This window comes from Apteryx mantelli, chromosome 2, assembly GCF_036417845.1.
Source record: "Apteryx mantelli isolate bAptMan1 chromosome 2, bAptMan1.hap1, whole genome shotgun sequence".
Classification (NCBI taxonomy): domain Eukaryota; kingdom Metazoa; phylum Chordata; class Aves; order Apterygiformes; family Apterygidae; genus Apteryx; species Apteryx mantelli.
In genome coordinates, this window is record NC_089979.1 from 70,622,255 (window position 1) to 70,636,097 (window position 13,843).

General features: G+C 36.2%; 1 protein-coding gene across 1 annotated transcript in view; it reads right to left on the bottom strand.

The window, feature by feature from the left end:
- Window positions 1-391: 391 nt before the first annotated feature.
- The window catches only part of MAK (male germ cell associated kinase), a 28,705-nt gene continuing 15,253 nt past the window's right edge, over window positions 392-13,843 (bottom strand). The window contains exons 10-14 of the mRNA XM_067290844.1: window positions 12,466-12,596; window positions 10,669-10,800; window positions 8,677-8,751; window positions 5,229-5,357; window positions 392-1,887 (exon numbers count right to left, since the gene is read on the bottom strand). Coding sequence (XP_067146945.1) covers window positions 1,733-1,887; window positions 5,229-5,357; window positions 8,677-8,751; window positions 10,669-10,800; window positions 12,466-12,596 — 622 coding nt within the window. The 3' untranslated portion in view covers window positions 392-1,732. The remainder of the gene's footprint in view (window positions 1,888-5,228; window positions 5,358-8,676; window positions 8,752-10,668; window positions 10,801-12,465; window positions 12,597-13,843) is intronic.

Consider the following 13,843-nt stretch of genomic DNA (forward strand, 5'->3'; position numbering starts at 1 on the left):
TTATGAACCAGGATTCTTTTAGAAAGTCTGAGGCTGTCCTTCATTGCCATAACCAGTTACTGATACTCTAAAAAGTACAAGGACATTTATTAGTACTAAGGGAACCAAGAATACTTCAGGCTAGACCAATGGCAATTGAACTAAAGTCTCTAGTGCATTACTGACCAGATATATGACTATCCCAGATAGTCATATTACTGACTATATATAGCTCATCTAGTATTAACGCGGCATTTTCTTTAGGTATGATTTTCATAACAAAATACTAGACTTCTTGGTTCAACTGTTTCAGACTAAATCAACTTCCAGTAAATTATATAACCCGTATATTATGGCAGATTAGGTCAACAGCAAGAACTTAGGTTTTTATATGCAGTTAAAAAAGCCATACAAACACTTTTCTTTTTACAACCCTTAAAGTAATCATTAACAGCTTTACATCTTTAAAGAGTGTACTCATTTTGTACTTTAAAATGGCAGGTTTAGTGTAACTAATAAACCTAAAGCATCTATTCTAAATACAACAATTAACAGAAATATCTTAGATCAGCATCTTAAAATGATTTATTGTACAATGCAAGGCCCTTTGCAGGATATTACTTTGAGACTTAGCATAGAAGCCAGGAAATGTGTTGAATGAGCATATAAACATTGAGGTATTGCATTATTAGAGTTTGTGTGTGTTTTCAGGGACTGAAGCTGGCCTTTATAGATAGAGAGCAACCTCTTTGAAGAGCAGACCTAATTCTTCTCTCACATAGTTTATTGGACTTCTTATAGAAGTCTGTAGTTTAGTTTGATGATAACCCAATAAAGGCATTCAGAATCAAGGGTTTACTGATCATTTATGCCTTTTTAGCTAATTCACCCTTAAAATGACTATTAGACTAAAGTGACTCAGGCTCTTTAAAACTTCACTGTGACACTCCTTTGACAAAGGAGATGTAAACCTCCACAGATCTTTGACCAAATGTGGGCATGATTTAATTGTAACTGTAGAATGCAATTTTTAAACTTAATTGTAACTTGGCCAGGTAAGCATAGCATTCAACACTTGTTCAGCTATTTTCCAGTACTGTTATATCATTATTGGCCAAGCTTTTAGACCTTTCTCATGTAGTATTTGTCTGTGGATTACTTATGTCCTACTGGAAGCAGTAAGTTCTCACAGTCACTACAACCATTTGCACATTATAGACCCTAAATAACTCTTTGGTACAGGTGAGTTCTGAAATCCTTGTTTGACAGCGTCACGTTCTTCTCCAAGTCCAATCTGTGCTTTCACTCTCACCTTTGTAGTAAGGAAGCAGCATATCTCCTGAAAAGCCTAGTGCTTGCTCTAGTTTAGCCCTGTTTCTTGCTGCTTGCATACAAGAAAGCAGCAGTTGCCAATGGAGGACTTGCACAGGGCAAACAACCATAAAAGTTGTTTTTAAGAGTACAGTCATATTATGTGAATCTATAGAAAAATGTTAGTGAAATATTTTCATTAAATACTCAGTAGTTTTGGCAAGATGTGTTATACAATACTTTATGAAATCCTACCTTACAGCCAATATTTTAAATATAATGTGAAATATATTTTTCTTCCATGGGCAATAGAACACAAGGTCTTTTATTATTTTCTAATATTGCATAGGCTTAGGAAAAGTTAGAGCAAATAGGCATTTTGGGTTCCCAGTGCAGGAGGACTGAATGCAGCTCACATAACATCTCTGCAGGATGACATTCTCTATCTATGTCCTCCATATTTGGCCACCCAGTCTGTTCTTCCATGTACTGGCTGAATTGTTGGTGGGCGAGTTAAAATATTCATGGGTTTTGTTGCTGAATTGTAAGTAGTACCTGGTAACTGAGCATGAGCAGCTTTGGTTTTCCAAGAATAATCTGAAAGGAACAAGAACCCAGAATCAATTACAGTTAAAAAGTATTTCACTGCTTCATAGATTGAAGAATGAGAGCTTAAAGATGACTTGTGAAACTCGAGGATGCTAACAGTCTTACTGTGGTCTCTGGTATGCTGCCTATACTTGCTTTCAGATAAGGTTACTATTTGCAGAAGTTTCTGTATCTTACTAGTAGTTTTCATCTCCTGGACATGGGTTTTGCAACAATCCCCGTTGAAAACATTTGAGACTGAAATTTAGTGAAAAAGCTGACATGAATGTATACAAGTCTATACCTCTTATCACAATACTGCTACAGAAACTAAGTGTTTTTCTCTTTATCTCAATTATTTGAAAAAAGTCAGCATTTAATGCTAATGTTGATAAACTTGGTAAGGCCTAAACAGCCTAGACTGAAGCACAGCTTCTGGAGACCCTCATGTTCCTTTTGAGATTTTATGCCTTTTATTCCCCTCCTGCTTAGTGGAGAGCTCCTAGTATACCTGCTGGTGAGTCCTCTTCCTCCCAGTTTCCCACTTCTCTCTTGATTTCATAGGATCTCTTGTAAGTCCTCACTCTTTTTTCCTTATATTGGCATCTTCCTGGTCTCATAAGCATTAGTAGTAGTGCACTACTTCATTCCTGGCCTTCCTACATGGATTTTCCCTTTTCCTGTATTTCAGGTACTCACTACTTCCTCAAGCTTGCTATAACTTAAGTATTTGCACTGCTCCAGTAGTTGACAGCTGTTGCTTTTCACATTCATCACCAATTCTTCCATTTTCCCAAGCCTTTGAAGTCGTTTGGGATCCCTGGTATCCAGACTTCTGCAACACCTTATTGTTTTTTTGTTTTTGTTTTTGTTTTAGCGTTCCTAAAGTATGTCTTGCCCCTTCCATTCCTACTTTCATAGTTTAGCATTCTGTTATTATAGATTACTGATACTTCTTTTAAAATCAGTGTTCTGATTTTAATCTTTTTTAATTTTAATTTTTCTCTTGCGTCTACATATTATTGTTTCTTATGAAAGCCACCTGTTTTTTCTGGTATTTTTCAACAGTAGAATCTGTTTGGCAAAGTTGAGGATTAAGGCATCTAAAAAGGAGGAATCTCAAGGAACTGAAACTACTGAGGGTTTCATCTTTTTGGAAACTAATATTGTTCCCATTTATTTTAAGACGGCATTCCCCATATTTCAGCAGCAAACAATTCCCATCTGGCCTCTCTGGGCAATGAAGGACACTTTTCTCAGCACTCAGCATTTTCCTCAGAAAAATTTACCTTTTATACTTCATTACATTATTTCAATTCTGACATTAAAATACTTAATAGAACAAACAAAGAGAGCAAAAACAAATGAGAGCATAACTTATTTCAGAAAGTAAAAAGGTAACAAGAATAGAAATTTACAGTTGGGTAATAGAAAGCAATGGGTCACCAAAAAATGTTACTATTTAAATAAGGACAGATAGCAGATAAAATCTGCCATTTACTTCATCTTTATCTCTCTAGCCATACAAATCTGCAGTTTTTAGGCTCAGTATGAGGGGTTTAAGCAATAGGATTCTCGCTCTTCTCCAGGACATAAAATATCTCCTAATTGACTTCCATCTGCCAGCCTTTCTGACTTTCACTACACATTTTTCACTTCTAATTACAGATTAACAATGATTTTATTTCCCTTTGGATCACCATAAGTAATTTCTTTTCATTCTCACTATTCACAGCAGTCTAGAGATAGCTGCAAATTTTGTCCTCCTGTGAACTTCTTGATCCACACACTGTGACAAATCAAAATGAGAGCTGCTGTTCCAGCAATGAGTCAATAAGATAATGAAGTGCAGCTACAGTCTTCCCTGGCGGGTTTCTCATCAACACAGGCTCAGTATATGCGTAAAGTTAGGAATATTTTTTGTATGCATACAGTTATGCATATCTTTGTATTCATGCTGCCTCCTTCCTTCCTTCCTTATCTCCTCAGAAGTCACTTGCAAGTTCCTTAAGAGGGAGCAGACAACTGAAAATAGCAAGTCAGCAAAATAAGCAACGTTCTTAAGCAGGAGCATACCAGACTGGTCTGCCACAGGCCACTTAATTAAACAAATCACAGTTTAGGGCCTTACTATATCCTCTAAAATAACTAGACAAATGTTCTTGGAAGGTTTACTCACAAACTAGTTTCTCCTGCAACCTGAGCACTTTTATTAATCTTCTCTAGATCAGAAACGTATCAATAAGGAAAGTGCTCAGAACATACATATCTTAGAGGAGAGAAGGTAACAGTTACATTCAAATAGATTTCACGTTGCTTTCAACTGATAAAGGAAGCAAGTTTTTTTTTGTTTTATGTAATGCACAGCCATGTCATTACGACATCATAGCTATTCAGAATTAGTCATTTACATTATAGAAAATAAAAACCCAATGAGAGTGTAGCAACTTTCAGACTTTCACTTCATAAAACACTGCCTCTTGTGACATTTAAAGGATGGAAGTTATGCCATGTCAGCATCCGCAGACTTGCATAGCCAACACAGTGAGATGAAGACACAATGAAAAACCATCTTACATGACCACAACAGAAGCTGTAGACCAGATGAGGCCATTAAATAAGAGAGCAATTAATTTTAATTTACTGCTTACAGGTTATCTGTGAATTTACTAAATCACTTGAGGAAGGTCTTTGCCTTTTTTGACATTGTTGGGACTGTTGTAAGCATGGATCAGCATCATTCCATTGTATTAGATGAGATTATAATGAAGATGGACTCATATATTGCATTAAGTTTTCTGCCTGATGCTTTATTTACATTTAACATGGCCTCACAAAACAGGACAGCTCCATGCCACAACAGTTACTGTCAAGAAAGTTCCTACAAATCCACTGAAATACAAGATGGTTTTCTAACCTGAATTATTCTATTTGTATATTTACTAATTGGTGACAGTACCAATTCTTACTGGCTACATAAATCATGCATTTGTGTCAAATCTGTATGATCATTTACTATCAAATTGTAGAGTTACGTAGTTTTACAACTCTGTTTAGCCCTTGGCTAATCAAAACCAGTTTAGCAAACAGTCCAGACCTTCTAGAACAAAAAGTTTGCATCTTTATTTTCTCTTTTACCTAACAATAGTAACAATAGCTTCTTCGGGTAACAGGATTGCCTCTAGATACCTGTGTTCAATTCACTTATGTTATATAAAAGTCTCAGACATAACTTCTTACAAAGCTTGAGGAAAACCTCACTAAAGACTAATAAATCTCTTAGGAAGTGTGGGAAATGAACATCTCTATTTGCTTCAGATGTGTATGACAGGTAAAGGGATGTTTCTTACCTGAGGCGGATGCACCAAAAGGGGCTAGCTGTATCCGTTGTCCAGCTGATCCAACTTCTTTTTTATGAAAAGAAGGGATATATCCTCCTAGTGGGTTGTAAGCAGCACCACCTACAAAGCCAGGATTTCCTGTTGATGTTACAGAGTTTTAATATTTTCAGCTGCACTCAGAAAACCTTGCCTGCTTTTTATAGTCACTTCAAAACATATTTACAGTACCATAAGACTACTAAGTATGTGTTCTTCAAAAACTCCAGCTGTTATGTGTTGAGAAGCAGCATATATTCATTGCTTTGTATGTTAGTTGGACCCTTTAAAGCACCGAACAAAACCTCTTAAGTTTATGCTCCAGTACATGTGATGCTGCAATTTAGAAGATGTAAAGACAGCAAAGCAGAAAAAACATTTCATGTGTACTTTCATAAAACTCAGACCTTATTTAAAAAAAAAAAAAGACCTTATGCTGAGTTATAGAGAAAGCAGTATCTTACGTTTTACTGGCAGATACTTTCTTTACTAGAAGCTAGTTCAAGCACTTCAATATTCAAAAATTAGTAGTAAATAGTAGTCTTATACTCCACATTTTGGGCCTACATCTATCTAAAAATAGATCCAAACTCCTCTTGTGGTAAGTGGTGCACCACTTGAAGTCGACTTTGCTAGTTCCACAATTAAAGGCCTTCTATGAAAGTCAGACCCAGATCCCCTCTCTCTGGAATTGTGTGTATAATTTTACTGTACCTGGTTTTGGTCCAGATTTTTATTTACAGCAGTGCTATGTTGGGCAGGCTGACATAATCACCCCCACTTGGAAGTCAAGAAACATCCTGTATTTACACACAAAATTAGTACTGAGATTATTTTCAAAGGGCAGAGGGTTCTTTTACAATATTTAAATTGCCCCTGCTCCAAGCAAATTTCTTATCCTCTCTCTGTCAGTCATCACTGTGACAGTGTTAGACTGTGTATGCTGGTGCAATGTCCAGAGGAAAACAGTTTTCTCTGGTGTGGTTCCACATTCAGTAGTATTAAATTTGTGAACTACAAGTCCATACACAGCTGTTTTAATTTGACTTATAGCAAATAGAGCATTTTTTATCACAATAACATTCAGGATGGTTTCAATGGTAGCTCTGGTAAAACACATAATATCTGATTTGACAGAGTTTTTCTGTTTCCTAAATCTGTGGCTTCAGAAGAATCCCCAAATGCTCCTCTTCACACAAACATCCCCACCCCCCTGTGATAATTTCAGAACTCAAAGCAGTGGATCTATAAGCTGTAAAATTGGTTTTCTACAAACCGCAAATGACTCCTCAGCTAATTACAGCTGTGTTGGGTCATACTATGCCTTTCTTTTCAGAAGCATTAATAAAACATGTTCAGCTGAACTCAGTTTTGCCAGCCACCCCAAACTGCCACTTGTATCAATCCTGAGAACAGCTGAGTCTGTATGTGGCTTCCCTGTATCTGATCTGACACCAGTTCCCAGTACAATAAGGAATGACACAAAAGTCCCAATGAAAAATACAGCTTTAATGAAGTATTCCAATAAAATGTAACTTCTTAATCTTTTGTTTTTCTTCCTTTTCAGAAATGTGCCTGAAAAACAAAAACAACACAATTTTAGTGGTTCATTCACCTGCCTGTGCATATACACACACATACATTCTCCTCTTCTTCCCAATTCCGATACCTAATTATTTCACTGGGAGTGGTTCATGGGTGTCCTTTGACAGCTCAGCAGTATTCCTTGTAATCCTGAGGTCTGAGAATAAAAACATGGCAGGCCACTATTAATATAATCTCAAAAAGACTACTTCTGCCTGCCTCTTATCTGCAGCTCAGCAAAGCTGCCGGTCAAAAATTGCTCAGCCATCTTTCATCTCCCCTTACCCGTCAATGTCCAATGTTCTTTACGAGCCCTTCTGTGGAAATAGAAGAGGGCAGCCAGGAGGAACAGTCTGGGAGAAACTGAAGGAGTGATCTTTTGCTGGATGGGAACAAGGGAGGGAAAAAAGAGCATGTCAATACAAAACAAAAGAACTCCAAATAAAAATGTAAAATCTATTGCAGAGCAAGCCATAAATCATTCCTTACCTTTGACCACTGCTGTACAAGAGAAGAGGTTCTCACTAGAATCCCCATCAGTCATCCAGGTGGTCTGGCAGCAGGTGTACAGGCAGATACTGATGGCCATCATGTCAGCAAGCATAAACTTAGCTTAGGCAGTAGCCCCTGCCTCGCACAACACATACCTGATTCTTCATAAAGGATGAAGTCATTGAATCATTTGAAGTGAGCAGCAAGTTAAGAAAAAATGATGAACAGTTGCAATGAGGTATATCGCAAAGGCAGTATGTGCCTGAGGTGCCAGAAACTGTGGGAGACGTGAAACATTCCAGCAGCTTTACAATGCTTGCAGTGAACAGTGTGTTTACATACAAACTAGGCTGCCTGGAAACCTGATTTTCCCCTATTACTCTGTAACTCCACTGAAGTCAATGCAATCACAGCACTGTGAGATCGGTGTAATAGATGGAGAATCATAATTCAGTCAATCGTGCAAGTCACAAACGCTACTGTGAACAAACAGTCCTTCAGCAGAGGTGCATATGCTTCTCCTTTAGAATCAGTTCTTCACCATTATCCAGCAACAGTGCAATTATATGCTGTGGCTTATAATTATGATAATAAAATATGCTCTGCCCTTAAAACAGAACAAGCGCCAAGGGTTCAAGACAAAGTTAGTCAGTCACTTACTGGAACACTCAGATATTCTTTAAAGGAATTTAATAAGCACATGTACTCAATTTCTTCTCTCATATTTCAAAGGATTGCAATGGTGTAATTTAGGACAGTCTGCATGTGGGGGGAAATGACTCCCCTTCCTTTGCTGTAAGAGCACCTCATCACTAACAGTTTAATTCTGTGCTCAGTAAAGTTAATGGTGAAGATCCCATTTCCTTTAAAAGACCAAAATCAACAACTGATCTTACTTGGTTTCAACACAGATAGAGAAGTGCGTTCCAGTTTTGTCAGTATAAAAAGAAAAATAAAGGAGTCATTAAATACTTGTATTTGTTTTACTTGAGTTCATCCAGCTGACAACTCCAAAGAGTAGAATTTGAAGAGGAACCAGTTTTCCACGATGCTTTACCCTGAGATAAGCAAGATTGACTTCATCTGTTTCCCTGCTTCTACATGTCACTGAAAGATAGTTACTAAAGCATAACTCATTGTTAAGTTGACCCTCTGTCTTAATTCTTTCAGCCCAAAGAGTCTTGGCCTAAAGCAGTCACAATAAAGGTTTGACAAAATAGTATTACAACTGAAAATGAATTATGTAACAATTTGCAATCTGCATTGTAAGTGCAATTTTAAAAAGAAAATGTAAAACATAAATATGAAAGGTGCAAAGAACCAAGCTATAATTGCTATAAATTACCTTTTGGATCCTCTAATCTTTCATTCAACCTTTCTTTGCATGATAGTTTTTCAATTGGTAAAATTAAGTTCTCTTCTGTAGAGAAGGAAGATGAAAGGAAGAAAAAGTTGGAAAGACAGTACTTTAGAAAAGCTGAGTGAAGAACCTGGCTAGGTGATGTAAAAGAAATGAGGAAAAACAAATCAAGAATTCACTCCCATCTTTTCACAAGCAGGAAACATTATTCTCTAACTAGCTACTTTACAAGGCCCTTTCTAATAATGGAATCAAAATGTAATTTTTCAACAATGCAGTCACACTGTAGTCACACAAATACATAAATCACACAAGTTTAAGCACTCAGGCACATCTGCCAAGTTGACTGATCATAACCTTGTAATTCTTCATAAGAAAGCATTTGGAAGTATTTGTTGTTAACTTATTTCATCTTAGGACAATGTTGCGGGTAAGGAAAAAAGTGCAGGCACTTAAAGAAACCAAATTTAGTTAAATAAACTGTAAACAGCAGTGTCAACTTTCAATCCAATTAATATGAAAAATGAATACATATAGTTTACATGTGCTACATTTCCCTGATTTGTGCCCCAGCTATCCTGCTTTTGCATGCATCTGTCTTAAACGTTGCTGCCTCCCCATTACATGAAAGATCAGCACATCCAATTTAAGATATTGATGGAAATAATGCTAAGTATTTTCAAACATCCAAAATAGTTTTGTTTTATTTTTTTTTTCTTTAAACTTTTTAGCAGATAGCCCAAGTAAGCCATTATGGAGAAAAGCAGGATTTTTAACCAACAGAATTCAGCCGATTTTCTTTTCAGTCCAATTCAGTAGGTAGATGCCTAGCCTCTTGATGCATACATTTGGAAACTGAGCCCCTCACCTTTCTGTGCCTCATCCCTTTTCAAGAGTATTTTATGATCAAATTAATTAATTCTGAGGCATGCAGAAACTATATTTCTGAAACTAAAGAGATGTATATGCTGACTACTTAAGTCTCTTCAATTCCATCAGAATTCTAATGGGCACTATAATATTTCCATTTCCTAATTTCTTTTGCATAGTTTCATATGAGCAACTCATACCTCACAGGGAAAAGCAGGTTTGATGACAGTGCAGGGTGGCTACTAAAGTTCTGTTAAAAAGGCGTGCAGTATCTGCATGGAAGCAAGCCTCCTAAAGTTTGCCTTGTACGAGCATGTTAGGCTAGGTGCGTTATTGGCATTAATGCATTTGGAGCGATCTGTGCCAGCTGGGCAATAGGTCCGAAGCTGTTAATTAGGTAACCTCCCATTCCAATGGGATAGGATTGTGTAGAGCATAGGGTTTGGTGGTCAGAAGATAAGGCTTTTTTTTTTTAGTCATGAGCCTGATCTTTTCTTACTGTGAACTCTTAAGTAAGTCATTTAACTTTCTTGAATCTTAATTTTAACTCTATAAAATAGCAATAATGGTGTTTTTCACACAACAAAGTAGTACTAAAGGCACCCTGTTGCAAGTTTCTTGCCGAAAATAATGGAATTTTTCATGCAGCAAAGTATTTGAGACAAGGTTTGTAGATTATTAAAAGAAGCATTAGGCAATATGATTAGGCAATAATTTTATTATATGAGCTCATCACCCAATATCTTGTGTTCATATGTGGGACTGCTGTTTTACAGTGTCCCACGTCACACTGATTGAGCAGTAAGGAGGTCAAACTAGTTGCTTAGATTAATTAGATGTGATAATAGGTCTAAGAGGATTATGGACAAAATTTGTCTGAGCTTTGTAATAGGAACTAGTCTGTACTTCCTTTATGCTCTGAAAGCAAAATAAGTAGCTTACATTTGAAAATGTTGTTATTTTAAGAGTATGTAATGAAAACGGAGGGAAAAAAAAGAGGCACAGAAGATAAGCCTGATAGTAGAAGTTAAACCAGAAGGCTTTAACTAAACTAACTGTATAAAGTATGATGTGACACAGTGTGACTGTTTTTAATTACACCTTTACCTGTATTATTTTTGTTGAAAGACAGTCTTCCTCCAACATGTCCTAGCGGTTTAGTAAACAACTGGTTGTTCCAGGTTCCATAAGATCCTTCTTTACTGGCTGCTACTAAAGACACACTCTTAGGGTTTACACCTTAAAAAATAAATTATGTCAAATGCTGTAAAAATCAGTCTCCAAGCATAACAATTCAAACAATGAAAAATTGACATTTCTAAAAAAATAAAACAACACTGCATTATTTGTGGTATAATGTAAACACCATTAATGTGAGTCAAAGAACAATGTTCACTGATTAGGTTAGATTTCACAATGGAACCATGAAAACAGGACACACTTATTAAAAAAAAAAAAACTTTTTTTCAGGCTTTCAAGACAACAGCTTTTAAAGTCTATTTAGTACAGTCACTTGGTTTGTATAAAACCATAAACTCATTACTGATATTTTGACTTTCAAACAGTTAACACAGATTAAATACACCTATCAAAAACTGGGCTTCTCAAAGCTGAAAATAAACTTTCTTCAATGGTTAAGTTTAGAAGTAGGACAAGGAGGTTCTTGTCACTTCTGCATGTTAGGAACATTAAAAGAGTTAATGGGATTACACAGCATGAAAGCAGCTTCCAGATCTAGTGGTGACAGACTAAGAGTAATACTGACAAATAACAAATATGCTCCTTGGAGCTATTTTTAGCTTAAATGCTGATATTAATTATTTTTTATAACTATGCCTTTCTCATTGAAAAAACTACTAAAAAGAGAGAAGCATTAAAAGTAAGTTTTTTAAAAAAAGATAAGAAATGGAGATTAACTTTCTGTTTGTGTTACTTTTGGATAGAGAAACATTTTTTGTGGACTTAGACTCTTGAGTCTCTGGGTATCCTATTTGACATTCAAGAAGTGACTTTATTCAAAAGTTACTGCTGGCCTAATGAATTCCTGGGAAATTAGTGATACATTCTGGGAAATGTGTAATAAAACACCTTGCCTGGCAATCAGGAATTCCTCTGTGAGCCAGCTAAGTTCTTATATGTACATTACAGTAGAAGTCATAATACACTTACTGTAATTGCACAAACCACCACATAAAGAAAAGATAGTAAGTAAGGCACCAAGGAAATCACTTTATTACAGAGTATATTCAGAAAACTAACTGAAGGATATGCTCCCTTTTCTTTCTCTCTTCCCATTCTTATTCCTAGCAATTACATCATTTCATGTTATTCAACTCACAAAATCACTCAGATTTAGACTATATTATCTATTTATTCCTAAGGAAAATGACTGTCTTGTGAAGAGAAGCATGTGTATGAATTCCTACCAGCGTGAGTGGACAATGTTTTTAAACACTTCTTACCAAGAAGAGCAACTGTGCTTTTCAGAACTTTAAGTCCAAAAAACCCCAAGCTTCCAGATATTGCAAAACTGAGAACTGTGCGCTATAGGTAGTTTCTTCAGTCCTCAGATAACCTTCTAATGGTCAGTCAGAATATACTCTGAGGTGTCCAAGAGATCTTAGATTCATGTCACTGAGAGTGTTTTATATGCTAGTGATCATAAGAGTGCCTGTGAACTATTATGCTGTGTAAGCAGTGCTGAGCTCTCTTTCACCTCTACATAGCCAGGATCTTCTGCATCTGTTGTGATGAGGTATGGTCCTGCAAAACATTTAACCCAACACTTGAAAGATTAGCCAGATTATGAAAAGTAAAATTATCTAGTGTGAAATCTAAAGTTTAATTGTACTGCATGTAGATTGTTCACAGCTTGTGTTTTCCTTACCATACTTTTCCCCTTACCAGGTAGATATCTTGATTGTCTCAGATAGTACTGTTTTGCTGATGTATTTGATATTCCAGAATCGTTTCTCATTGGAACCTTATTTTCATCTCCTGACTGGATACAACCTGAAGCCTTTGGATCTGGCACACTGAAAAATCAAAATGTTCAGACAATGTAACCAAAAACTTCAGCTCAGAATACCACAAGCTGACACTAGCCTGAACAGTACAGTGCTATTCTCTCACCCTGCCTTCATCAGTAGAGTTTATTCCCACTGAAAGTAACAGTCAAATCTCCTACAACATGAGTTTGACTGGGACTTTAAAAAAAGCGTATCCGACACTATTTAATGACTGTTCATGGTGTTCTTTGAATGCTTAACCTGTTTTTTCAATTCATACGTAAACTGTTGCTAATAATAAATTAAAATGTACCAAAATATATCAGCTGATAATGTTTGCAGTGCTACTTTAGAAAGTACAGAAGAAAGTAATTGCTTTACATGTGAAAAAGTGCAATACTAGAGGAAAGTTTGTAGAATGATTCCCCCCCCCGCCCCAGTTCAGATACCCTATATGCTTCCTCAGTTAATAGGAAACGGAGGAAACTTGAGATGTATTTTAATTTATGAAAATTCTATGAAAAAGTAGGATTGTATCTCATTGAGGTAGTTACTGAAATGAATGAAAGTGGAACTGTGTATATGAATGGAGAATTTGACTTTAAATCAAAGTTTTAATAAAAAGCAACTAAAGACTTTTTTTTTAAAAAAAAGAAATAACGCAAGTATATATGCAAAATAGCAAGTCACATCACCATAGTAAGAAGTCTTTTTGTTAAAAGAGCTCAGTGGGAAAATAAGATTAGGCAGAAGAATTAAAAAAGCAAAGGTGAGATTACTCCTCAAAAAAGAAGGGGGGAAGGCATTCTGTGCAGTTGTCCTTCCATGAATCTCACTTAATCTCTTAAAGAAAGAATGTTTACATTTAGAAGATTTTTTTTCCAAAACCAATGAAAAAAAAATTAAGGCAGACAAAACTGTGTAATCCAAGCAGTACATGACAGGCAGCATATGCCACCCTTCCTCATTCCTCATGCTGTGAACAAGTTCAAAATAAGTGAGCTTCCCTTGGAAAAACTGGGTAGTTTAAGAATCGGCCTACTGAATAAAGGCAAATGTGGATAAGTGTTGCAAAATTTTCCCTAACTTAGGTGACAAAGGAAATGAACTTAGTTTCAGTAAAACACACAGGTTTCTTAAAAACAAGACAAACACCCAAAACTTAAGTGCCTGAAAATAAATTTGATTCAGCTTGGATATTGCTGTTATATCATGACCACACCCGAATCTGGTCTGCTGATAAAGCAATTTGCATCCTTGCAGAGCTTCGTTGA